Here is a 27,648-nt window from a genome sequence, read left to right as displayed (position 1 = left end):
TTACAGAGACACTTGCGCATCCATGTTCACAGCTAGGAAATAGAATCAGCCTAGATAATAAAAATGTGGTACATACACACAGTGGAATTTTATTTAAGCATAAAGAAAGTGAAATTTACAAAAGAATGGGTAGAACCGGAGAAGTTATGATTAGTGAGGTCATCTAGGCCCAGCAAGACAAACATTCCACGTCCTCTCTCATATGTGGATCCTAGCTTCAAATGTTTAGATTTGTGTGTTTAATTTGGAGTGTCTGCAGCGGTCAGGAAACTAGAAAGGGCGGATGAAGGGAAGGGGAGAAGAGTAGAGAGGGAAAAGTAGAATGCACAGGACATAAAAGTAGAGGTGAGAGACACTGGGAGCTAAAGGTCTGGGGCAGGAATGGGGAAGGGTGACCAAAACCCAGGGTGTATAGAGAAGCCTTGTGGAAACTCACTGCTTCGCAATCTAATTAAAAGCCTAACTTTTAAAACAGGAGTTTGGCCAGGAGTGGAGGCACAGGCCTTTAATCCCAGCACTCAGGAGGCAGAGGCAGGCGGATCTCTGAGTTTGAGACCAGCCTGGTCTACATAGTAAGCTCCAGTAAGCCAGAGCTGTATAGTGAGACCTTGTTTTTAAATAAATAAACAAATGGAAATAATAAATAAAATAAGGGGAGTTTGGATGGAGGTACTCTGCATCAGTGGGCAATGTTCCACCTAGAAGACACAGGTTACTAAATGAAAACCCCGTGCCAGGCAGTGAACACCTTCCTGTAAGTGACTGGTCAGAAAGGCCCCAGCTTCCCCCAGACAACACAGTTCATTGCCGTTTCTCTTGGTTGCCCTCCATAACTAGATGGAAAACCCTATTGTTAAAGACACAACACACTTTGGTTGCAGAACATGTGGAAACCTAGCTATAACTGTCATGGAAGCCTCCTCCATCCTAGCTGCTTTCTTTTCTTTTCCTTCTTTCTTTCTTTATTTTTATTTATTCATTTATTTATTTTTGGTTTTCAAGACAGGGCTTCTCTGTGTAACAGTCCTGGCTGTCCTGGATCTCGCTCTGTAGACCAGGCTAGCCTCAAACTCACAGAGATCCTCCTGCCTCTGCCTCCTGAGTGCTGGGATTAAAGGCGTGTGCCACCACCGCCCGGCTTCTGCCTACTTTCATAGTGCTGGAAGGTGCTGTGCTGGTGGCTGGGGAGGTAGACCACAGTCAGACTCCACACGCTACAAAGCTGATCTTCGGGCAAGTTGTGCCTACTCCTGCACAGTGGCGTGATGTGACTTGAGGTCTGCTCTACAGGAGGAAGTTCATACCTGACAAGTAAGCACAATCAAAATCCCAGGGCTGCAGAGGGAAGAACCTACTGCTGTTGCTTTGCTACATGGACATGTTTTCAAACTGCCTTCTAGATCTTTATGTTCATGCCAACTGATCAATGACACTCTCTACCTGGGACAGAGCTGAAACAGTCAGTGAAGAGACTCTCTAGATGGGACGTCGTCATCAACTCCTCCTCCAAGGTTCAGAGGACATGGCGGAAGAGGAGGCGGAAAGAATTCAAAAGCTCAAGGCTGCAGAGAAGTGCTATGAACTATCTTCAGTTGCACTCATAAACTCACAGAAGCTGTGGTTACCTGCATAACCTGCATAAGACCAAGCCAGTCAACATTCTTTTTTTGTTTGTTTGTTTGTTTTTATCAAGGCAAGGTTTCTCTGTGTAGTTTTGGAGCCTTTCCTAGAACTTCCTCTGTAAACCAGGCTGGCCTCGAACTCACAGAGATCTGCCTGCCTCTGCCTCCCGAGTGCTGAGATTAAAGGCGTGTACTACCACTGCCCGACTGCCAGTCAACATTCTAACATGGATGGGAGAAGGGTACATGAGGCCCCACTCCTATGGGAGGAGCTCCTGGAAACTGATGACTGCTGGGAGAGAGGAGTCATTCTCCATCAGGAGTGAGAGTGTGGCCACTTGTGGGTTGCCCATGTTCTGGGGATGGTCCCACACCGGTGCACATGCAGGCAGCATTAATTGGACTCAGTGAGTTATTCAGAAGAAAATGAGCCGGATGGTGGCACACACCTTTCTTTAATCCCAGCACTCAGGAGGCAGAGGCAGGTGGATCTCTGTGAGTTCGAGGCCAGCTGGTCTACAGAGTGAGTTCCAGGACAGCCAGGGCTACACAGAGAAATCCTGTCTCATCCCCCCCAGCCCCGCAAAAAAAGGAAAGGGGAAGTATTGAAAAGGGGTGTCCATGGTGTCCATGAGAGAGGGAGGGAAAATTTGTGGTAGATATGATTAGATACATTACATATACACACATATATATTATATATACACACGTATATATGAAATTGCCAAAGAATAGTTGTAAAATATTCTAAAAAATAAAATCAACAGTCAAACAAACAGGCAGAATTGTAGAGCCTCTTTTCCAAAATAGATCAATATTTTGATTTTGTGATCATCACAACTAAAAACACCACTTCACACAAATACATAATAAAAACAGCAGAAGTATGTTTAGGGCCATTTTCAGAAGTTGTTGGAAAGTCTGTTCTAATCCCAAGCCACACTCATTTAATGATTTCTTTTTATGAAACTCAAGTCATCATTTCATGTAGCAATCTGTAAAAATCAAACATTCTAATACAATACAATCCAAAGTTAAACTAATTTGTTACATTCTAAAGAATGATGGTAGGAAAACATTAAAAATCTTTGTTTTTCTTCATTAACCAGCACTTGGGAGGCAGAGGCAGGTGGATCTCTGAGTTCAAGGACAGCCCAGTCCATAGAGTGAGTTTCAGGATAGCCAGGCCTACACAGAGAAACCCTGTCTCTAAACAACAATAACAACAAAAACCAAAAGAAAAGAAGTGTGTATAGACAGTTTTTAAAAATACTCTGTGAGTTCGAGGCCAGCCTGGACTACCAAGTGAGTCCCAGGAAAGGTGCAAAGCTACACAGAGAAACCCTGTCTCGAAAAACCAAAAAAAAAAAAAAAAAAAAATACTTGAGTTCATAGCACAGCGGTCTGGAATTCAGGCAGTGCTGGCCGCCATTGCTTGAAGGACAGCTTGTACAGTGCCAAGTGTGCACGGGATGTGTTCGGAGCAGGGCCGCGGGGAAGCGGTGATGTTACACAGGGGAGCCGGAAGCACCTCAGCGTCGCCACGTCTTCGATTTTGACTTACTATTTGGTCACCACACATTCAGTAATCTTTGACTCTTGTCAGGTATTTTTAAACCTTCATTCAGTTATGCAACCCTTAGCGGAACTGTGATCCACAGATAGAAAAGCTGCATTGTCCATTCTCTGTACAGTGCAGAATCTCTCAGACCTGTGGTGACGTAACTCAGGCTTGTAGAAAACTCCATGAACTGAGTTCCTGTGGATCCTTCCTCAGGGCGGTATGGATCCCGGGCACTGACTCTGTGGGTCCTTGGACAGGCTGAAATGATGTCTGGAATCTGCGGCAGAGTCAGCTCTGCCTCAGTTGGCCACTTACCAAAACTGCATTTGCACATCTAACCTGATGTCTTCTTCTATAAAGTGAAAATGATAGTACCCACCCAAGATGCAACGGACAAAATTAAGAAAGCATGCCGGTCCGGGGTGGCACACAACTTTAATCCCAGCACTCGGGAGGCAGAGGCAGGTGGATCTCTGTGCTCGAGGACAGCCAGGGCCACACAGAGAAACTGCTGTCTCGAAAAAACAAAACGGAAAAAATGCATGTCAGGAAATAAAGAAGCTTTATCATCCACATCCCTGAATTCTTTCTTTCTTAGAGGTTTGCATTTATGTTTAGAAGTGTATTTAGTGAGCCGGGCATAGTGGCTCATATCTTTAAACCTAACACTCAGGAGGCAGGAGCAAGCAGACCTCTGTGAGTTCAAGGCCAGCCTGGTCTACAAAGAGAGTTCCAGGACAGCCAGGGCTGTTATGCAGAAAAACCCTGTCTCAAAAAACCAGGGGGGGAAAAAGTATATTTAGTATCTCCTGATATGACCCAATGGGAAAGGCAGAGCACCCCATGGGACATTCCTTTCAAAAACTTGAACCACACTGGGCTGGAGAGATGGCTCAGCGGATAAAAGCACTGGCTGCTCATCCAGAGGACCCAGGTTCAATTTCCAGCATCCACATGGCAGCTCACAACTGTCTGTAGCTCCTCTTCCAGGGGATCTGACACCCTCACATAGACATATATGCAGGCAAAACACTAATGCACATAAAATAAAAGTAAATAAATAAAAATTAGCACATTCGTTAAAAAAACAAACCAAAAAAACAAAACTTGAACCAAAATCTACACAATATCCTTTCTTTCAATTTCAACATAAAATATGGAGGTTGGAGAGATATATCAAATGGCATTATGAGTCTGCAACAAAAATTTAGACCATAGAGCATATTCTAAAGACAATCCAGGCTCTCCAAAACACAAATGGCACGAAATAAAGAGGGAAGGTACTACAAAGAATAAAATTATCTAAGAAATGCAATGACAAGTTGCTGAAAGATGGCTCAGTGGTTAAGACCACCTGCTGTTCTGGCAGAGGACCCAGGTTTGGTTCCCATCATCCACATCAGGTGACTCACAGCCATCTGAAACTCCATATCCAGGGGCTCTGACTCCCTCTTCTGGCCTCCTCGAGCACTGCACTCACACAGAGCACATACACTCAGGCCGGCACACAAATACATTTAAAAAATTTTAAATAACAAAATAAATCTTTTTCAAAAAGAAATGAAATACAAAAGACTCACTTTAACAGACAAGCTGTTCATCAGTTTCAATGCTCAAAACTTGCAGAAGTATATCCAAAGAACCAAAAGCAGAAAACTCAAACACACTTGGATATTGATGCTTATAGTGATTTTACTTATAATAACCAAAAAAAAAAAAAAACCCAAATGTCAATCAAGAGAAAAATCCCTAAAGAGAATATGGGATATACATATCATAGGATATTATTGGACCTTTAAAAAAGTAATGAAGCCAGATATGGTGACTCATGTCCACAATCTTAGCATTAGGGAGGCTGAAGCAAGAGCATTGTTCAAGACCCAGGAAGCCTCTACTCAAGCTGCTGCAAGTTCACCGGGCAGTGATGACGCACACCTTTAATCCCAGCTCATGGGAGGCAGAGGCAGGTGCATCTCTGTGAGTTCGAGGTCAGCCTGGTCTACAGAGCGAGTTCCAGGACAACCACAGCAGTTATATAGAGAAACCTTGTCTTGAGAAACTTAAAAAAAAAAAGAGAGAGAGAGAAAGAGAGAGATTTAAAAAACAAACAAACAAAAACAACTGCTGCCAATCAAGATTTGCATGCGTATTTCTGGGACATTTTCACAGTGATTAAATGAGAAGATGTATGAATGTCCAGAGGAAAAAAATGCTAACAAAGTAGGATAGTCTTGCCTCTCAGGAGGCTCCTCCATCCCCAAATGCCTCCCTTCTCTCAAAACATCAGTCTACTTGCAGCCAAGTCCCCTTGGCACCCGAAATTAACACATATGTTCGTAAACCATTAAGGTAACCCCAGCTATAGAGGGGGAAAACATGCGGCTTCCAGCGGCTATAACCTGACCTCGGCTTCTACTCCCCAGCAGAGGAATCTCACACTCCCTCTGACCTCAGCCACCTCTCAGGAACCCTGGGTGCTCTCTGATCCCTGAGGACCTCAGCCACCTCCCAGGAACCCTGGGTGCTCTCTGATCCCTGAGGACCTCAGCCACCTCTCAGGAACCCTGGGTGCTCTCTGATCCCTGAGGACCTCAGCCACCTCTCAGGAACCCTGGGTGCCTGCTGCTCACTGAGGGCCTCGGCCACCTCTCAGGAACCCTGGGTGCCTGCTGCTCACTGAGGGCCTCAGCCACCTCTCAGGAACCCTGAGTGCCTGCTGCTCACTGAGGGCTCTTCACTACCCTGATGTGTGCCCTTCTCTCTGGGTGTCCAAACTCTGTTCCCTTTTATCCTAGGTGAAGTCACTCACTTTCTGTCAGCCAAGAGCAAGTCTGTCTCACAAAGATGGTAACTGACTCCTGTGTGTGGCTTAATTTATATATATTTTATATATATTACATCTATATAATATATATTCATCCCATCCGTTCTGTTCCTTTAGTGAATCCTAATGCAAGCCTTATATTCTCAACAAAGAATTTTTTTGTTTGGTTTGGTTTGGTTGTTTATTTGAATTTTTAACCAAATTCCCTACTTCAGTTGAGTACTTTTATAATTAAGAAACATGGTCAGTCAGTCAGGAGTGGTGGCACACATCTGTAATCCCAACACTGAGGAGGCTGATGCAGGAGGATCACAAAGCTAAGACCAGATAGATTATGTGCAATAAGACCCTGCCTGTCTACAGAACAAAATAAAAACACAGTTCACTAAAAATGCCGTCTGAAGTTTTGAAGTAAACTATAGTACATTAATGTTCAGAGGAAAAAAAACTGTTAGGAAGAAAATTAAAGGTAAATGAGGATTAAATCACTCTGCACCGCAGTTTTAATTTTATTAAAATAATTAACTAAAAATTGTCTTCATCCTATGCAGTCTGCATTACTAAAACCTCTTTTCTAATGATGGATCATCCAATTTGTGATCAGATAGAAGTACTCTATTTCTGCCCCCCCCCCCGTGCCCCCCCGCCCCCCCACACACACACACCGGCAGGAGAGGGCAGTCAAGCAGCTGCTTCCAAAACTACTCTCTCATGTCACTCCAGGCAGCACCTTGGTTGGAACCTTTGAGAAAGAAAGGCTCCTTCACAATGATGTCAGCCTCGCTCTTAAAAAAAAAAAAAAAAAAAAAGTCAAAAACTCATGAAAAACACAGTTGATGTGAATCAGATGTCTAAATGGCAGAGTGCCCGCAAAGCCAGGCAAGTGCACAGATGTGGACACACATTCCTCCCTGGGAGCTATGGAAGGTAACTAGTCCATCCTTGAAGACGTCCTTGCCCAGAAGCCTGGTGGTGAGGTCCCCATTCCTGCCTCACTGCCCTTAGGCCACCCTTCCCTTTCTCGGCTCCCCATCTTCAAACAGTAACGTAATCTGGCAGTGATCTTGTGCATTTGTTGACTAACAGATTATACTTTAGTGAGTGGCCTAATATCACAACCAGTCTGTGGCAGTTTTAAAACTCCCGTCTTCCAGGCTCAGAAGGAAAAGTGTCTCTAATGAGTTCCAGGAATCAGCCAGCAGGTGCAGGAATGTTTTTACCGAAGAGAGGAAGGGTGGTTCTTGAAGTAAGTCTGATTTAGATTTCCTGGAACCTGGGAGTGGGGGGCAACCCGAAAGCAGGGGTGTCAGGCTTCACTCAGGTAGGCTCCCTGCTTCCCTGGGAGGGCAAACTATTCCAGCTGTTACAGACACTGGGAAAGAAATAAGGCATCTTTTGTCCTTCAACATCTGGCATGTGTCCTTTCAGGATGCATTGGCCAGGTGCCTTCTGCCCATCATTCCTCTGTTCTTTCTCTTTCATGGTAAACTCTTTCCTCATTTTCCAGGTGCTCAGTTATCCGTGGCACTCACTGAAAATCTCAAACTGCAGCCTTCCTTGTCTGCCAGCCTGGAGACTTCTTCGTCCTCTTCATGCTTCGTGTGGCATTTTGGCCTCTAGTGTGTGCTTGTGTTTGTAATCTTTTCATCACAGAGATCTCACATGAGCTTTTCCTTTCTTTCTTTCTGGTTTTTTTTTTTTTTTTTCCGGGGAGGGCTTGTTTGTTCTGAGACAGAGTCTCACTATGTAGCCTTGGCTGAATTGAAACTTGCTATGTAGACCAGGTTGGCCTCAAGTTCACAACTATCCACCTGACTCTGTAGTGCTGGCATTAAAGGCACTGACCACCATGCTCTCTGGCTTTAAATTCTTCATCCTCCTGCCTCAGCTCCCTGGATGCTGGAATTAAAGCATGTGCCACCACACCTTTTTTATTTTTTTTATTTTTTTTGGTTTTTCGAGACAGGGTTTCTCTGTGTAGCTTTGCGCCTTTCCTGGAACTCACTTGGTAGCCCAGGCTGGCCTCGAACTCACAGAGATCCGCCTGGCTCTGCCTCCCGAGTGCTGGGATTAAAGGCGTGGGCCACCACCGCCCGGCACCATCACACCTTTTTACTGGCATACCCAGCAGTCCACCCTGCCCCCGGGGCTGCCAGATCCCCATCTGCTCTGTCTTCCAACAGCACCGTGCCCTGTTCACATGACATGCTCTGTTTATTGGTATACTGCACTTACCACATTTTATTATATTCATTGCTATAGTTTAGATCGGGAATGTCCCCCACAGGTTTTGATTTTAAAGCCACTATTGGGAGGTCCTGAAGCCTTTAGGAGGCCAGGCCCAGGAAGAAGTCATCAGGGTCGTGCCCTTATTGGAGATACTGGGACCTGACCCTCCGTGTGCCCCTCTTTCTGGCTGCTCCAAGTGAGCCAGCCTCCTCTACCAGGCACTCCCAGCATGAGGTTCTGACATCATGAGGTGCAAAGCAACAAGGCCAAGTGATCACGGGCTGAAATCACAGCCAAAAGAAATGGTTTCTTCTTTTAAATAAATTCTTTCCACTATTTTGTTATAAAAATGGATAGCTGCTGGGCGGTGATGCGCACGCCTTTAGTCCCAGCACTCAGGAGGCAGAGGCAGATGGATCTCTATGAGTTGGAGGCCAGCCTGGTCTACAGAGAGAGTTCCAGGACAGTCAAGGCTACACAGAGAAACCATGTTTCAAAAAAACCTAAGAATTAAAAAAAAAAAATGGAAAGATAACACATTTACTGACCATCATCTCTCGCTAGGTTATAAATTTTAAATGAAGGCTGGGCATGGTATCACTTGCCTATAATCCCAACACTTAGAAAGCTAAGACAGTTGCCCCACACTTTTGGGTCTGCAGGGACCACAATCAACCAGGAGCCGCCGGCCACACCTGGGCTTGGATTGCCAATGGACACAGATGGTTCCCCACAGACTTTTGGGTCTGCAGGGGACACAATCAACCAGGAGGCTCTGGCAACAGAGCAAAGGAAGGCAGCAGGTCTTCACCATCCCTCATGGCTGGGGCAGGTGGTACTCAACCAAGCACCAGCCGTGGCCCAACCCAAAGCCCCGGCGCTGAGAAGTTGGCCATCACTGTGTGAGAGAGTGAGTCCAGGATGGGGAGGTGGAAGAGAGGGAGAGACAAATGGTTTGTGGGCTGCGGAGAGAGGCAGATCTGGAGAGGCAAAGGTGGTGAGGAATGGGCTGACTTGAACGGCTAGATGGCCACCCGGGTCCAGGAAGATGTCTGGGCCTGGGCAATGTCCAAGGTCCCGGTCTTGATCTGGGGTCCTGGAGCAGCTGAGGGGGCCTGTGTGGATGTCTGTCCCTCCTGTCATCATTGGGGGCCAGTGCAGGGGCCTGTGGTCTAGGGCACACCTTGGGATCACATTGGTGTCCAAGGGCCACACTGCCACAGGAGCCATACCAATCTGGGTGGTCTGCATGCCACATGGGACCATGGTGACAACCTGGCCCCTGCTGCTGGTGAAAACCATGTCTGGGTCCATGGTCCTTCTGCGGCCGGGGTCTGTGTTGATGCCCATGTTGCCACCAGGGCCCACATGGATGCCCAGGGTCTGGGTCTCAACCTGTGATCATGTTGGTGTCTAAGGGCTGTGCTGCTGCTGGTACCAGGCCGATTTAGGTGACCAGGGCTGTCAACTAGGGTCTGAGCCAGAGCTTCGGCTGAGGGTCATGTCTGGGTCCATGGCCCTGCCCCATCCATGGTCTGTGCTGATGTCTGTGGCTCCGGAGACCATCAAACATTGTGCCGATGCTGGGAGTCTACACTGCCACCTGGGGCCATATTGGTGTCTGAGGACCATGATGCTGCAGGAGCCATGCTGGTCTGGATGACCTGCACTGCTACCTGGGACCATGGTGACATCCGGGCCTAGGCTGCTGCCTAGAAATGTCTGGGCCCATGGTCCTACCACAGCCAGGGTATCTGTATTGATGTCCGTGGCCCATGTTACCACCAAAGGCTACCTATCTGTCTGGTGTCTGGGCTGCAACCTGTGGCCATGAGGAAGTCTGAGGGCCATGCTGCCACCAGGGACATCCTGATCTGAGTGGTCTGAGCTGTCACCCAGGGCCAAGGTATCGGCCAAGCCAAGGCTGCTGCAGAGGGCCATGTGTGGGTCTGTGGCCCTACAGCAGCCAGGGTCTGAGCTGATGTCTGGGGCTCCTGTTGTTACCGAGGGCTGTCCGGATGACTGGAGTCTGGTTGGTCACCTTGGACCATGTCAGTGCTGGAGCACCATGCCACACCCAGGGCTATGCTGGGTGGCTGGTGCTGCCACCTGGAGCCATGGAGACTGGGCACAGGCTGCTGCTTAGGGCCATGTCTGGGTCTATAGCCCTATGGCAGCCAGGGTCTGGGGTGTTGGTGGTTCCAGTTGCCACCAAGGACTCTGTGGATGCCTGGGGTCTGGCCAGCCACCTGGGACCACGTTGATGCCCAGGGGCCATGCTGCTGCTGAGGCTGTGCCGATCTGAATGGCCTGTGCTGCCACCAGGGCAGTGGTAGTGTCTGGGACCGAGCTGCTGCAGAGAGCCATGTCTGGGTTCGTGATCCTGCTTCGGCTGGGGTCCGAGGTGATGTCGATGGCCTGTGTTAGCACAGGGGTGATTGGAACTGTGCTGTGCTGAGCCAGCCCTGCCCTTCACGGGCCCTGGGATGACTGGTCCTGCCCCTTCCTAGATATTGCAGCGGACGGATGAGCTGTCCCTACCCCTCAGGGGAGAGCTGACCCCTACACACGGGAAGGATGACCTCACACCTCACCATAGGTGTGTGCCTCACTGGGATGAGAACAGGAGAGCTGACCCCGCCCCCTCATCTGCCATGTGATGCCCTTCCCCCGTCCTCCATTGCCACCTGCGGCAGGTGAGAAGACTGGCCCTGGAGTCACAAGAGTGAGAGAGCTAGCCCTGGCAGCGCGGGAAAGCAGCCTCTGCTTCCTATCTGGGCAGCACACTAGAACTGACCCTGTTGTCTGGTCGCAGGTGAGCCAGCCCTGAGGGTGTGAGAACAGAAGAGCTGACCCCCTCCCACCCCCCTTGTAAGCCCTCTACAGCAATCAGGAGAGGTCTCTACACCTCACCTAGACAAAACAGTAGAGCTAGCCCTGATAATATGAGTGACGGGGACCTGGATCTGAGGGTCTGAGGGTCTGAGAGCAGGAGCACCGGCCCCGCCCCTTGCTGCAGGCTGCACTGGCCCCGCCCCTTGCTGCAGGCTGCACTGGGTGGGCTGGCTGAGGCAGTGCTGAGGGAAAGCTGGCGGGCTGACCAACCCAGCTACCACCCAGGCTCAGAACCAGGGCTGTGGGTTGACCCACCCCAACATCCACCTCATCTATGAATTGTTGTAACATGTGAATGACAGGAAGCTACAGGTCCAAAACAGCAGGACAACAACAGGACATCCAAGAGGAACCCCTGTGAGAGCCCCACTATCAGTGGAGGAGCAGAAACCAGAGACCTCGAGCCAGACCAACCACTCATGGCAATCAACACTCGAAAGTAAAGTGTGTGTCTCAGCCGGCCACACTACAGCTTCCATGATAAGATTCTTCTTCTTCTTCTTCTTCTTCTTCTTCTTCTTCTTCTTCTTCTTCTTCTTCTTCTTCTTCCTCCTCCTCCTCCTCCTCCTCCTCCTCCTCCTCCTCCTGCTCCTCCTCCTGCTCCTCCTCTTCTTCTTTTTGGTTTTGGTTTGTTTTGTCTCTTTGTTTTGTTTGGTTTCTGCTTTTCTTTTGTTTTGTTTTGTTTTGTAGGGAGATATTGCAAGGGTGGATTCAAGGGGACAGGGAGATAAGTGGGATCGGAATGCATGATGTGAAATCCACAAAGAATCAATAGAAGTTAAAGAAGAAAAGAAGAAAGGAAGGAAGAAAACAAGGCCAAGACAGAGTTAGAACTAAGTAGAGACACTTCCTCAAAATAGAAATGAAGGGAGGAAGGATGCTAAGACAGGATAGTAATGAGAAGTTCAAGGCCAGCCTGGAGACACGGCAAAATTCTATCCCAGATAGTCCACGTGGCAGGATAGAGGTTGTTGTTGCCTCTTGTTCCTTCAGTTTAACTCACTGTTAACTCTCTTGCACCTAAGCTGGTGCACGGTCACAGATGTTCAGTAAACATTAGTTGTGGGGCTGGAGAGGCGGCTCAGCCATTGGAGCTCTTCCTACTCTTGCAGAGGACCTGAGCTTAGTTTCCAGCACCCAGGCTGGGAGGTCACAGCTGCCTGTAACTCCATCCCCAGGGGATCAGTGGTAATGTAAGTGAGAATGGCCCCCCATAAACTCCTATTTTTGAATACCTGGTCCCCAGTTGGTGGAACTGTTTAGGAAGGATTAGGAAGTGTGGCCTTGTTGGAGGAGGTGTGTCACTGGGGACAGACTTTGCGGTTTCAATGATGTGAGCTCTCAGCTGTTCCTGTTACCCATCTTCACTCCAGCAACGTGGACTCTAACCCTCTGGAATTGTAACCCAATTAAACACTTTCTTTTATAAGTCACCTTGGTCATGGTGTTTTGTCACAGCAAAGGGCAAGTCACTAATTCAGGATCTGGCATTTTCTTCTGGCCCCCATGAGCACCTGCACACATATGTACATATACACGTGGAGACACATACATATACATGTACATAAATAAGATATTTTAAGATAAAGATAAATAAATAATATGAGTTGTGTGGGTAAGCCTCCCACACAATGAGAATCTGGTGGTGGGTCAGCTCTTGATGACAACGTAAAGTGAGGGTCTGCCTGCATCTCTGCTGCTCCCAGCATGCGATCCCAACTCCCAGGAGCTGGTCAGCAGTGCAGAGTCCCAGGTCTTTTTAACAACCTTACAGATGGCAGAGACGTGCAGCGAAGTCTGTGAAGTATCATAATGCAGACAGGGTAGGCTGCACCTTTCTGTTCTCAGGTAAGTACTGTCCTCTGCACTGGACTCAGCTACTGTGTCTCCCTAGAGTGGACCCAGATGCCCAGGATAGAGACGTGGGAAGGAACTGTGCCCTGAGTATCATTTTTGCACATTTTGCGTGTAATTCCTAGGTCTTTAGAAGTGATAATTGGTACCTTTGAGATGTAGTAAAGCCTTCCTGCTCTTCTTCCCGACTTCCTTTCTCTGCAGCTTTCTGGCCCTTGTCCCAACTCATCCTTCTGTATAAGGAGTGTAATGTCTCTTCTATGGCCAGAGTAGAAGGCAGAAAAGATGAAAGAAGGCTTGTTTGTTTGTTTGTTTGTTTGTTTGTTTGTTTGCTTGTTTGAGACTGGGCCTCACTATGTAACTTGCTAGGTAGACCAGGCTGGCCTTGAACTCACAAAGGTTCTCTTACCTTTGCCTATAGGTTGCTAAGACTGACTAAAGATTTGTGCTGCCATGCCTGGCAGAAGTTTGAATTTTAAAAAGTAAGTTAAGTTCTTGATTTCTTTTTTTGTTTTGTTTTTGTGTTTTGAGACAGGATTTCTCTGTAGCTCTGGAGCCTGTCCTGGAACTCACTCTGTAGACCAGGCTGGCCTTGAACTCACAGAGATCCACCTGTCTCTGCTCCCAAGTGCTGGGATTAAAGGCGTGCGCCACCACCGCCCAGTAGTTCTTGACTTCTTATATTCACATAGGACAGAGTGCCCTGGATTCCCTCATCTTCTTTCAAGGTTGGAACCTCTTGGGGACCCAGGTCCCCATGTTCAAAGGTCGGCGCCACCAGCAACAGCCAGCTGCACATGCCATTTCCAGAGTATTCTTGCTGTGTGTGTGGAAAGTCACAGCCACAGCCACCTGCTCCTGATTCATGCGCTTTTCCTCAGCCATGCTAGACTCACGAGGCCTACCAGCTGCTGGGCTGGAAGAGCATGTGCTTGGCAGGGTTTCTTCCCAGTCCCCACACAGGAGCCCTTCTTCCCCCGCCTTGAGGGCTCCATGCCAGCATCGTCAGACTGTTCCCCTTGCCTTGGCACCTGCTGCCTTCATGTGTGTTCTGCTTATCCCTCTGCACGTGTGAGTGAGGAAGTCTCTGTCACCAAGCAGAGCAGGGACCTCAACAAGGCACGGGGCCTTCAAAGGAGGAAGAGAAACCCGAGTCTCACAGTGAGTGAGGCTGTGGCTCAGCCAATGAGCCTGGCTGGCCAAGGCGAGTAGACCAGAAGAAACTGAACGTCCCACCGCAGCCCGCTCCGGCCCCTCCCCTCGAAGAACAGCAGAGGCCCACTGTCCCTTGGACCACTTCAGCTGTCCACGGGACAGGGCAACTGTCAATACTCGTGAGCGGAGGAGCTGAAACTCCACGGGTGGGCTCCAGTCCATTTACTAAAAATTGAAAACTGAAAGCCAATTCGGCAGACTCTGAGACTACTGAGGACTATTTCCAGCTTTGGGGTTTGTGCCTTACCAGGTGTTACAAGGCAAAGGGTCGTATTCCTCAGAATGAGACTTGACGGCTACGTCACAAGTGAGGACGAAGAAGGACAAGGACCAAGAGGAGTGAGGTCAGACAACTAAATGTTTTAACTAACTGAAACTTAAATAAACATTGACTTTCAAACAAGTTTAAACTTTAGTATTAGTAGTATACTACATGCCTGTGCGTGCGTGTGTGTGTGTGTGTGTGTGTGTGTGTGTGTGTGTGTGTGTGTGAATGAGAAGTCAGAGGACAACTCTGTGGAGTCAGTTCCCTTCCACTGTGTGGGTCCTGGTGATGAAAGTCAGGCTTACATAACAAGTGACTTTACCCATGAGCCATCTCGTTGGCCCCAAAACCCATTGCTTTTTTTTTTTTTTCTAAATAACTGTTATTGTGGTTTGGAGTACTAGGTGAATTTTTTCTTTTATTCTTTTTTTTTAAGATTTATTTATTTATTATATATACAGTATTCTGCCTACATTCCAGAAGAGGGCACCAGATCGAATTATAGATGGTTGTGTCACCATGTGGGTGCTGAGAATTGAACTCCGGATCTCTGGAAGAGCAGCCAGTGCTCTTAACCTCTGAGCCATCTCTCCAGCCTGTGAATTTTTTTCTTACATATTTGTGTTTATAATTATTTTATATATCTTATAATTGTTATAATTATTCACAATGATTTTTTTTTTAAGGGGAGAGTGTAAACTCACAAATTGTACAGTGAAGTTTCTCACCCAGGAGTCAGCACATCCAGAATGTAGTGGATGAGCTCCGCCCTGGGAGAACTACCTTCGTGATCATGGTGATAGGGATGTATACACAGTGAGTTATTTTTATGATGAGCAAAAACAACCCCGGTGCCTGCTTTGTACGTGAAAACATCAGAGGCAAACACTTGTGTGGGGGACTCCATTCTTAGAGCACTCTGATCATGCTGTAGTTCCTAACAGACCCTCCCCTCTTACCGCATGTGACACTGTTCCCAGCAGGCCCTACAGTTGGTGTACTCCATGTACTCCCTTTATACGTGGTCTCCGGTGGCCTAAAAGCTGTCAGGCTGAATGTGTCTTCAAGCACTCAGAGAACTACATCCGCTCCGCAGTTATGAGACTTCCCCTTCCTGTCTCTGTTCTTACGTCACAGTGTTGCTTCTGTGTTCTTGTTCTTTATTCTGACAAGGTCACATGAGCCCAGACTGCCCTGAACCCACTACACACCAAGAACAGCCTCGAGTGCCTGATCCACCTGCCTCCACCTCCAAATGCTGGGGTTACAGACCTGTACCCCATGACTAGGCTGTCTTCATTTTTTTCCACTTCCCATTGTTTTTATAAGACTAAGGAAGGAGACACCACCGAAAAGTTACTCTGAAACATTATTAAAACCAACCAACCCACCCATCTTTGGAGTACAGATTTTGCTGGTGGCTGTGTGTCTGTCTTCAAAGTAAGAGGTTGACCTGGACTCCCCACTCCAGGGGGCCCCTGGACTCCCATATGCCCCCCATGTTGATTGGCACTTTCAGACATCCCATAATTATGATTTGAGAATGACCCTTCTAAGTCACTGCCATAAATGATTCACAAGCATTGCTCTAGTGATTTGGCCACAGCCCCACCGTAACAAAGGTACAGAATTGGTGGCTGTTTGTGGCCTGATATGCCCAAATCTGGATTCTGCACATTAAAAGCACGTAAAGAATGTCACTGGAAGTTCAAAGGGACCATGGCAGCGTAGAACTACACGTGAGTCTTCTCTTTGAAAACAAGTGGTATCCAAACCACCTCATCTGTCCTAACAGCCAGTGTGCCCCAGGAGTGCAGCAGACTTGCCTGCCTCCGAGCTTTGAGGCCATGCATTGTGAGTGTTTAGAGACGTTAAGACGCTGCCCAAAAAAAATCACACCTCCATGATTTTTGTTTCCTGTTTCTTGTTCTTTTGTTTTTTGGTTGTTTTGTTGTTGTTGTTTTTAGTTTGGTTTCCTCAGAAAAAGAAAGGCCCCTGACATCATGCTGCTTAAAGGGGAATCCCTGGGGTGCCCTCTTGAGGTCTCTGGATGCCAGGACTTTGAAGAGACCCACACACAGGGCTGGACTTCTTAGGTCACTGCCCTACTTCCCTAGGGCTTGAGGGACGAACCTAGAATGGTGTCTTTGGCTGAAATGCAGTCTAGGATGGGAAAGTTATTCCAGTGGCTTCTGTATGGAGAGAACAGCCCTGCCTGCATCCATTCTGTTCATATATTTGCTCAGCTGGCATCCTGAAGCCTGCTCTGAAGCCCTTCTGGATCTCTAAAGCTAAAGATGGTGGGATGAGCCCTGTCTCCTGCAGCCACCAAGCTGCCCTACAGGTAACTAACTCCTAGCTCCCTCGCTGGTTAGGACAGTATGGTGGGCACAACCACATCTCCCATCATGCCACACCTTTGTGCTCAGCCTATGTTGAACCCCATTCTGGGTCCTTCTGCCTTCTCATCTCTGTCTGGCCCTCACGATCCTCCTACTGCAAGAGCCAAGGCTCTGGCCCAGGCCAGGCATCCCATCATTATCCACCCTTCATCCTCAACCTAGCCCCTCCAGACATCCAGCCAATACAGCAGAAGCCCACCCTTCTCTTGCATGTTCTCCTGTCTCATTCCAGCCAACCTCCAGAAGTCCCACTGCAACTGGAGCGCTTTTTCTAACGAATACTTGCCAGGTACCAGGCTGCACAATGGATGTGCTATGGTTGCATCCTATGAGAGAGATACCTGGCTTACACAGAGGATGCAGGATACAATGAAGCAAATTTTCTCAGTGAAATAACTGCAGAACTAGACCTTGATGCTTTGAAGGGCTAAGACAGTGATTGTTAGCTACACTTTCGGTGGGCCTAACACTAGCAGCTCTGACCTCTCCCTCCCTCCACCCTACCAGATTTATCCTGAACTATTTATACATGTATGTGTATGCTTTCTAGCATTTTGCCCTTGTTTCTCTAGGGGCCTGAAAGAGCATCCGGTGCCTGGTGGCAGGGATGTGGTGAAATAGGAAAAGGTAAAGGAAGGGGGTCACAGGGGCTGGAGAGATGGCTCAGGGGTTAAGAGCACTGACTGCTCTTCCAGAGGTCCTGAGTTCAATTCCCAGCAACCACATGGTGGCTCACAACCATCTGTAATGAGATCTGGTGCCCTCTTCTGGCCTGCAGTCATACATGCTCTATACATAATAAATAAATAAATCTTTTTTTTTAAAAAAAGGAAGGGGTCGCGTGTTGTTCTGCTCACACAGCGGTTTATCTCAAGATGAGCTCGGTTTTAACTAGATCAGGGCTGATTCCAGTGCACTCTGATCTGGGCTTGCCCCTGAACTGGTCAGCAAACAACTGTTTCGGGGAAGGAAATTGTGTACCTCACTTTAGACAAAGGACAGAGGCTGGGGGCAGGGAGGGGGCACTTCTGTTTCTTCCTAGGACAGCTTCAGACATGGCATCAGCAAAAATGCCAGCTTTGGGGAACTCAGCTTGAGGTTACCTTGACTTTTGGTACTCCATCCCCTTTGATAGGCAGTCTCAACCCTCTTTACAGAACCTAGACATGCTATGCAACTGCTACCATCCTGTTCCCTAAGCCCCTTCCAGCTCCCAGGGTCAGAAAGAATCTGGGCCCAGGACTCCCCTCTTACCTCCTACTTTCAGATCTCCACTGGGGCCCACTCAGGGCCCTGGCTACAAAGAGCCTACCTCAAACCCAAAGACTGAAAAAAAATGTTTTAATAAATACAAAAATCTCTAATAATGACTCTGCTCAGCTCAGGGGGCAGCAGGAATGGTGTGAGGGAACCCTTGGTGCTGAGTGAGGATAAATTAAAAATCCCAATAAGCCAGAGGCATTATGTACAGAAGAAGAGTTAGGCTTCTGGAGCAGAGGCCAAAAGAGTAACAGGGCAGGAGCTAGCGTGGCTACGGCCTTGGTCCGGCCCAGCAGTCTTTGCCCTTGTAGACTTGTGGTTCCCAGAGGTAGTAGGGAGGAGAAGAAGCAGAGCAGAGGTGCTCAAGGCACTGGGTTTCCCACAGGAGAGTCAGGGTCCTCAGCACCGCCCCTTCTCCCAGCTCAGGCCCATCCTCTTGGTCATGTGGCCTTCGGGACGCTCCCTAGGAGCTCTCAGCTTCCTTCTCCAGCTCTGGAAGGGTTCTAGTCTCAGAGGCTGCTGAAGACAGAAGGGGGTGAATGGTGAAGGAGACGGGGAGCAGGGTGGCCTGGAGGAAGGCATAGGGGACCAGGCACAAGATTTCTGATCCAGTCCCGGAAAGGCCCAAATTGTCCAAACAAGTCAGCACACACCACCTGCATAACTGTCGTCCAGTTGCTTGCCCCGAGCTTCAGAAACCCCATTTGTAAAGAAATGGCAATAAGTGACTAGCCTGGAGGGGCGGGCTGGGGCAGCACTTGTAAAGCAGACCATAGTTCCCACCTCCACAGGGCACCCTTCCCTCCCGGGGGAATGTGGCCAGCCCACAGCAGCTGCCCCTGCCTCTTCACTTACACCGTTGGGCTGTGCAGTGGGAACAGCATCGACTCTCCTTCCCTGAGCCGCAGGACAGTGACAAGGAACAATCATCTCGCTCACAATGAGGTACCCCGGCCTGGTGCAGGATGGAGAGACATTGAGGTTCCTCACAGCACACTATAGTCTTCAGCCTCTTCAGGAAAAGCCATCTCTAGGAATCTCCCTGAGAAGGCTTCCCTACTCCAGGTCAAACATATACTGCCCACCTCATGCAAGTCCCCCAAACTTACCCCACATCTGCAGGTAATACAGCTCATCTCCCCAAAGGGGGGCACTGATGGATGCCAGCTCTGATTCTCTGGGAACCACTGCCCAGCAAAGCGACACCCCCGAGGCCCATCAGCCTGCATCGGGTCTCCCAGCTTGGCATGGGCCCCTGACCCTACTGTTGGGAAAGAAAAGACGAAGTCAGCCCAGAAGGGTCAACTAACTTTACCTCTCTTTGAATCCCTCCCTACCAACGAATAGTTTCTGGTACTTGATAGGTGATAATTTTGGATGGATGGGAAATTGATGAGTGAACGGATGGATGAATTATAGATGGAGTGGATAGATATTGGATGGATGGGTGGATGGTTGGGTGGATGGATGGATGACAGATGGATGAGTGAATGGATGGATGAATTACAGATGGAGTAGATAGATGATAATGGATGGATGGATGGTGGGTAGCTGGGTAGATGGATGGCTGGGTAGAAAGGTGAATGGATGGATGGATGGATGGATGGATGGATGGATGGATGGATGGAATGATAAATGGGTATACAGATGGTGGGTGGCCGGGTAGATAGATGGCTGGGCAGGTGGATGGATGGACGGATGGATGGACTGATGGATAGATGAATAGACAGATAGATGGTAGGTGGCGAGGTAGATGGGTGACTGGTTAGGTGGAAGGATGGATGGGTGGACGGATGGACGGATGGGTAGATGGATGGCTGGGTAGGTAGATGGATGCATGGATGGCTGGGTTGACGGGACTAGAGCTCCATCACCTCACTCTGTATATGTGCACATCCTCTTCACTGTTCTTAGCTCCAGGGTAGGCATAAGCAGTGCTTGGTAAGTGAGAAGCTCCTTTCCCATCCCCATCACACACCCCAAACACAGGTCAGGGTCTATCCCAACCCCAAGGGTGAGGCCTCAGTGAGCAAGCCTCTCACCTGGACACTGTTTGCAGCAGTCAGTGGGGTTGGCACGGACAGGCTGAGCACAGGCCAAGCGAGGACACTGCACCTTCTCACAGTGCACCTCTCCTGTGGCCCCCTGCAGGTATCCATTGAGAAAGGGTGTCAGGAAGAGGGAGTCATAAGCCTTCTCTCTCCTTTCCCACCTCAAGTGACATACATGTGTAGCCTTTTACTCAGAGGCCTGAGTTTGCCTTATATCCGAATTCAAATCATCATTGTATCTCATAAGGTAGTGTGCCATATTTGTCCACAGGAGAGGAAAACGGGGCTTATGGAAATTCAGAAAGCACCAAGGGTCACATGAAGTCAGTCAGCTGGCACAGCCAAAATGTGTACCTGTCAGTTTTTCACCCCCTCCTACAGGAAACCTGCTCTCAAAACCCAAGGGACCGTTTGTCGCGATACCATCTTGAGGCCTCCTCATCAAAGACAGGTTTTGCTCTCTAGGCAGCCCCCTCCCTGTCTCTGCAGACCCGACTGGATTGCGATACCAGAGAAGATTATGTAGCCATACCTTGCAGGTACAGACAGCACACTTGATTAAGCCAAAGGGGGGCACAACCGGGTGCCACCGGGTACCCGCTGCCCTCCAGCTCCGGTCACCATCAAAATAGCAGCCTGGTGGGGAAGAGTACCCAGCTGCCATTAGTACTGGTCTTGCCAGCTGGGCCCACAACCAAGCCTCAAGCCAGTCCCACACCAGGTTAAGCCAAGAGCCAGAAAACACTAATGAGGACTATCCGGTTTGCTTAGAACCTGTGCGCCCCAGCTTCCCCCAGGCACACACTCTGTTGTCCCCTTGCCCCAGCCCAACGGCTGCTTTGGATCTTCTCACCCCTGAACCCACCCCTCCCATCTCACCCTCTCCTGGTTCCAGGTTTGGTAGCCCGGGAAGATCTCTGCTGCGTTGCTTCTCTGTGGAGACAAGGAAGGGGTGAGGCGGAGTGGTCCCTGCTCCCCACCCAAGAGCACTCCTCTCCCGTGGATGCCCCTCCACTACCTGTCCTCCCCTGCAGAACATTCACCTGGACACACGGGACAGCACTGGTCCAGCGCCTGCACTGGGTGGGGGCAGCTTGGTGGTGGGCATACTATGGGATCACAGATCACTGTTCGTCTCTGTAGAGAGGGGCCAAGGCTTGGAAGGTGTGCTGGGCCCCGTGCTCCAGACCCTGTGGCCAACTGTGCCCTACCTGGACATCCTACCTGACAGGTGCAGAGTGAGCAGAGTGGGTCATAGTTGGGTGACCAGCGAGCCCCGTGGGGACGCTGCTGCCCCTCGAAGAAGCATGTGTTAGGGTCTCGGGGCCTCCCGGAGCTGCCATGTTTGACTGGTACTGGGGCTTCAGGACCAGGCCCAGCAGGCAACATAGGCAATGTAGCTGCCTCTCCATTCGGAGCCACTGACATCTGCACCCCTTCTGAGGCCAGGCGCAGACCTCCCACCTCACACTGACTGGCAATGTGCACCTGTGAAGAGACAGAAACTGAGGCTGGGCTGGGGCTCCCCCTCATGTCTCTAACAGCCGCTGCTGGCGGTTGATGAGTGCCCAGGCAGAGCCTATTCACTTCAGTACTCATCCCGGCCACAAGGCGAGGGCGGTGGGCTGCCAACCTCCTTATGCACCCATGTGGCTTTATGCTTATCACTAGCCAGAATTTAATACCACCACCTTAGGGATCAGAGAGCACAAGCAACGGCACCATCCCCGCATACCTGCCCACGTAGTTCCCCTCTGGGGCTACTCTTGGTGGTGATCAAGAGAGAAGCGGTGCCCTGTGCCAGGTGCCGCAGCAACACGGGCTCCAGGTCTTTGACCACACCTTGGGCCTGCAGACAGACCAAGTGAAGGACAGAAACACAGCACTTTAGGGTTCCCTAACGTTTTATTTTATGCGTATGAGTGCTTTGGGGCCTGCTGCCCACAGAGGCCAGAAGAGGGTGTTGGGTTCCCTAGAGCTGGAGTGACAGACGGTTGTGAGCTCCCATATGAGCGCTGGGGACTGAAACTGGGTCCTCCAGAAGGTCGGCCACTCCGCTGAGCCACCTCTCCAGCCCCACAAAGCACTCTAGGACAAAGCCTACTGTCCCCAGTTTGCAGGTGAAGAAACAGACCCAAGAGATTAAGGTCTCTAAGACAGAGGCCAGGTCTCTCTGACCCCAAGTCTACAGCATCCCACACCACTTCAGAGGCATGGTGCATCCCACCTACTTCTTTAGAGACTCAGGACCTCTATCCTGGGGATCGTTTAGGACAAAGGACACAAAAAAGAAAATGCATACATAATAAAGCTGAGTCCGATTTATACCTAGGCCTGATTGACACTTAAGGCCACGCCCACTCTATACCAGGCTGCCTGCTCTCTCCACCCCAACCACAGACCCACACAGCCCTTCACGCTAAAGAGCAGAAAATGTCCAAGCTTCTCCCTATCTCTATTCCCTTACCTCTGAGCCATAGAATCCCTTCAGCAGCCGCTGGGGTCCTGGCATCCCAGGAGGCCCGAGGAGGTGGGCAGTGACAGTGCCTTGCTCTGAACCACCAAGTCCAGCCAGCAGCACCTCATAGTGTAAGTGGCAATGCGTATCCAGGGAGAGCCAGGCATGACCTGCTGCCTGACTCCGTACAGGGGGCAGCACCAGCGCCCCTGCCAGAGGCACGGGCAATCCTGAATCCAAACAGATGAGAGATGACAGCTGAGGAGAGGGAGCTCTTACCCTCAGCACCCCCCATCTCTGGGGCTTGGAAGGCACTATCCATCAGCCCGGGGCCTGGGGAACAGCATGGAATCCTTGCACAATGGTAACAGGGAGGGTTGGCCAGCGGCAACACCCTATGCACCCCCACCTCTCTAAATGCCAGCCAGAACTCGGGCAGAGGAGGGCACACGAGGCCCTGGCTCCCTGGCACTTTCCCTTAGATGCTTGGATGACAGGTCAGAGGATACAGAAGGGCAGGTGGACTGAAGCACTCACTGTCATAGCGGGCACTGTGCCCACTGTAGGGCAGGGCAGTCACATGCCCCCGGAGCTCTCCATCTGGGAAGTCCTTGGTGCCAATATTCAGGAACAGCTCATTCTGCAGCAGCATATGCGCCCCTCGGGCACCCAGGCCAGAGCAGATACCCACAGCCTAGGGGTCAGAGAAGGATGCGCCCTCTCAGCTTTCAGATTCCAAGGCCTTTCCATGTTTATGCCTCCACTACACACATATATCCTTCCTCATGCCAATAATGCTGGACCAGAACTTTGTAGGTCAAGTTTCAAGGCCCTCTTCTGCCACTTCCTAGCCACATAACAACCCTTGAAGAGTTAGTTACTCATCTGTTGAAGGGTACTGTGAAGGTCACAAAATATTTACATCAATAAAGCAACCAGTGCAATGCCTGACACTAAACACTCCAAAGTGGCAACGCATCTATCGCACTGTTCTCCCTGGGCGCGGTCTCCTGTTTAACTGTGAGCTTGCTGAGGAGGAGGGCAGGGTCCCAGCCTAAGGTTTTCTAAAATGTGTCAAATGAATAAAGGACTCGTTGAGAGAGCCCATGGGTGTGCGAATGACACTGCATACCCCTACTCAACCAACCTGGCTTCCCGCAGCCCATGTATTGGCAGCCCTGGCACAACTCTGCCTGGGGCCCTCACCATGTGTCCTCCCAGCTGGAGTCCAGCTACGTGGCACAGGACAGTGCGCTGGTTCTTCTGCTGTGGCTTGGTCTCCAGTGTCATGGCCACCACCTCGCTACCTGTACCTACCACTTGCACCTGGTGGGCAGGGTTGGGGGAGGGCAACTGGATTGCCAGCCAAGACCTCGGGCCTTTCCCGCTGCGGGTCAAGGCTCTGCCCTGCTGCCCTCCCTACCTCCTACAGCTTCTGACTCTTACCTGATAGATCAGGGAGCCATTTCCTAGCAGTATCAAGCTGGCTGAGCCAGCAGCACCCGTCTGGACTGGGATCAGGGCATCAGCCCCACAGAGGACGCTTTGAAGGACTGCAGGGGGCAAGACAGGGGGCAGCAGGCTTGCCCACACCCAGAACCCCCCGGAACTCTCTCCCACATCTACATGTTTGTGCCTCTCAGTTGTGTGTGCCCACAGCGCCGAGCCCCACCCTGCCTCACCATCACAGCTCTGCCTGGCAGTAATGTATCCACTGATGCGTAGCTCTGGCCCCCCTGCCCTCTCTAGGGCCATCTGCAGCTCCCCCAGCGCCAGCCAGTCCATCTCCTGGCCTGTAAGGCTGGGCAGCACCTCAGCAAAACCTGGGTCCTGGGAACAGAGTAGAATGTGGTGGGCCACAGCGAGAGGCCAGAGCGGGTAACAGCAGGACGCAGGCCTTCCCTTACCTGTGCCGAGGCGTTGGCTTGGAGCTCTTGAAGTGGCTGTCCCTGGTGGAGAATCTGAAGCTTCAGGGGAACCGGACCTAGTCCTGCAAGTGCTGCACACGTGAGCATTTCTGAAAGATGAGCACCCTCCCTATACGCTCATGGACGTCTTCTCCACTGCTTACCTCCATTCCTGGGGCCCAGCAGACCCCGGAAGAGCAGCAAAAAATGTAAGGAGTCTTCTGTGTCACTGAGGGTGAGCAGGGCTATGCCCCCCACACCCCGATGCTGTGGGCCTTCCAGAGTCAGGATGGCACTGAAGGTCTCTGGGGAATGGAGGACCGCGACAGGCATCAGAAAACCCTCTCTTGAGTCCCACCCACCCCTGGGCTAGAGAAGGTTCAGCCCTTTGTATCTGAGACCTGCTCACTCCCCCTACCTGCAGCCAGAGCACCTTGCCAAATGAGAGGCCCCCAGACTTCTCCTGAAGTGTGAGTGGGTGTCACAAGGGCTACATGCAACTGTTCTGCCCTCAGGAGCCTCAGAGACAGCCGAGGCACTGCCCGCCACACCCCACAAACCTGGAGCAAAGAGACAAGGAAGTTTACAGTCAGTATACAGGACAAGCCAGCTGAGGGGCCCAGTCCTGACCAGGGAGGAGACCCCAGACCCTCCTAAGAAGGACCCAGGATCCTTGAGTTTAAGTCCTGGCTTACCACTTACTAGCCAAATGACCTTGAACAAATCACATTCTGCTATTCTGAGCCTCAGTTCCCTCCTCTGTAAAATGGGCATCATAATGTCAGGGTCTTTCTCCCACTGGGCTGTTGTGAGAACCAAAGGAGGCAATGCAAAGCCTGTCCTCAGCAAGTGCTCATTTTGGATAAGCACTCATAAAGGGCATCATCTCACCAGGCCATCCTGGGTGGGGGAAGCAGGGTGTTCAAACAGGATGTTGCCTGTGGGATCTGTGAACCGAACCCTGCTGGGGCGGTCCAGCCTGTGAAGAAAGGTCCAGTGAGACTGGATCCAGAATCTACAGGCTCCCCTTTCCTGCCCCCATTAACTACTCCTTAGCCGTGGCTCTTTCCCCTGTCTCACCGCTGGTAGGAGATAGAGAAGCGAAGACTGGAGCGCTGCAGGGAGACTCGAGCACGAGCTACCGCCTGCGACCGGGGTCCTGTCAGCAGCGCCACGAAGTCTATGAGAAGAGAAGATGGCCTGTCAACCCTTGCCACCAGCCCTAAACTTCGTCAGGCCACCCCCACCCCAACCTACCCGTGTGGCCATCAGCACGTGTCCGCTCCCCAGCGCCTGGTTCCCCTCGATCACTATAACTGCGGTGCTCTGGGTCCCTTGGATACTCGAAGACGAGGCCAGCGGGCTGTCGATCTAGATTGCTGCGCTCTGTGTCAAGGGGGTGGGGTGGGGTGGGGTTAAAGGAATAACCCCAGCAGGGTACCAGGAGGGCCAGTCATCCTCCGCGATTCAAGCTGCACAGAACCTAGTGTTGGAGCCTCCCACCCACCCACAACACGGGGCACATCGGGCCTCACCCTGCGGGCAGGTCTGGCAGCAGTGTCCTGGCAGCTGGCGCGGCTGCCTGCAGGCCAGGGTGGGGCACTGGGGTTTGATGTTCTTACAGCTGACCCTGCCAGGGCCCCTCCCACGGCGAGCCCACTGAGGCTGATGGCAGAGAACACAGGGAAATTAAGTGAGTGTAACGTGCAACCATCAGACGCCAGGATAAGATCCTCTGCTGGAATCAGTCAACTCTGCTATTTACAAGTTACATGGCTCTGGACAAGTTTCTTAACTTCTCAGAGCCTTGGCGTCCCTGTCTGCAGAGCAAGGCTAATAATGCCATTTATCTAGCACGGTTGTAATGGGAGGGGGGAAGTTGGCTAAAAGCCAGCCACATAGTGGGCGATCAATAACTGTCAACACCGCAGACTTGAAAGGGGTTTCCCCGGATTTGAGGACCAGCCTTCCCCTGAGCATCTCCGAGTCTACTACGGCTTAGGACGCCAGCGTTCCGCTACCCTCTAGGGTAGGGCGGGCAGCTGCGGTATCCACTCACCGCTTCACAGGCGCACAGCACGCAGCGCATCACCCCAAAAGGCTCCCCCAGGTCCGGGTGCCACGTCTCGTCCAAGGCATAGACCTTCCCGCCGAAGGAGCAGCCTGTGGGGACGGGCTTGGCTGGCGGCCGCTGTCCGGTTGCTCGTGCCGTAATGCCTGCTCCGGGCTCTGCCCGCCAGGCCCTGGGTCCCTTGGCACCGTGCGCCCTGCCGCCTCTGCTTACCCCTCCCGCCCTCCCGCTGCGCCGAGCCACCTGCGCCCGGGGCCCTCTCCCGGTGCGTGCAGACTTGCCCCGAGCTAGACTCCCCGCCCGCGCCTCCCCCTGGCGCCCACCTACCTGCCGCTCCCCGAACAGGCAGCGGCTCCTTCTCGGGACGGATGGGCAGCGCGGGGGGCTCGGGACCAGTGCCACCGGCCGGCCGTGAGCCGAGGAGCAGCAGCCCGAGGAGCAGCCGCGGGGCCGGCGGGGCCGGGAGGCTCGGCATGACGCGGAGCGGACAGCTGGGGAGGCGGGCGGGAGGAGGGAGCAGGAGAGGGAGTAGGGCCGGACCGGAGGCGGGCCGGCGGGAGGGGGCCGGGGCCAGGAGGGGGGCAGTGGCGAGGGGCTCGTCTCTCAGTCGCCGAGTCTGCAACCGGCCGGGCGGGGCGGGAGGACGCGGGCGGCTGGGCGCTGACCCGGGCCGTAAGCCGCTCTAGTGCCCCAGGCGCCGGCTCCGGCCCGTTTTATGCCCGCGCCAGGAGTCCCGGCCCGGGGCCTCCTCTTCAGCAAACGGGGCGCGGCGGCGGCTCCGCAAGGAGCCCGGCTGAGCCCGGGGGGTCCGGCCCAGCAGCAGCGGCCGGATCGCGAGTGGGGGAGGGGGACAGGCTGGGACCCGGCAGGGGAGGAGGGAGGGACTGGAGGAGGGGGGAGCGGAGTGGGCAGGGGGAAGGGAGGAACCAGGGGGCGCAAAGAGGGGGAGGAGAGGCGGGCTTTGACACCCCCCACACACACTCCTTGCGGCCACCCCTGTGGTGTCCATCCCAAAACCGGAGCCTCGGGCT

General features: G+C 51.4%; 1 protein-coding gene across 4 annotated transcripts; it reads right to left on the bottom strand.

The window, feature by feature from the left end:
* Positions 1 to 18,022: 18,022 nt before the first annotated feature.
* Chrd (chordin) lies at positions 18,023 to 27,092 on the bottom strand. 4 transcript variants are annotated; one of them, XM_059277349.1, is made up of 23 exons: positions 26,945 to 27,092; positions 26,606 to 26,775; positions 26,082 to 26,211; positions 25,804 to 25,932; positions 25,627 to 25,726; positions 25,438 to 25,525; positions 24,965 to 25,106; positions 24,711 to 24,851; positions 24,547 to 24,629; positions 24,322 to 24,469; positions 24,086 to 24,192; positions 23,846 to 23,965; positions 23,177 to 23,333; positions 22,649 to 22,869; positions 21,917 to 22,030; positions 21,406 to 21,669; positions 21,225 to 21,318; positions 21,061 to 21,114; positions 20,714 to 20,817; positions 20,173 to 20,275; positions 19,240 to 19,394; positions 18,986 to 19,085; positions 18,023 to 18,646 (listed from the first exon to the last, which is right to left on the bottom strand). In XM_059277349.1, exons 1-23 carry the CDS (start codon positions 27,090 to 27,092, stop codon positions 18,594 to 18,596), a joined length of 2,925 nt encoding a protein of 974 aa, XP_059133332.1. In that variant the 3' UTR covers positions 18,023 to 18,593. The 4 variants fall into 4 exon arrangements, with proteins under 4 accessions (XP_059133332.1, XP_059133333.1, XP_059133334.1 ...); XM_059277350.1 differs by having other exon boundaries at positions 18,023 to 18,649; positions 26,606 to 26,709; XM_059277351.1 differs by having other exon boundaries at positions 26,606 to 26,709.
* Positions 27,093 to 27,648: the final 556 nt, after the last annotated feature.

Source organism: Peromyscus eremicus, chromosome 12 (assembly GCF_949786415.1).
Source record: "Peromyscus eremicus chromosome 12, PerEre_H2_v1, whole genome shotgun sequence".
Classification (NCBI taxonomy): domain Eukaryota; kingdom Metazoa; phylum Chordata; class Mammalia; order Rodentia; family Cricetidae; genus Peromyscus; species Peromyscus eremicus.
This window is presented reverse-complemented; position numbering and strand designations above follow the sequence as displayed.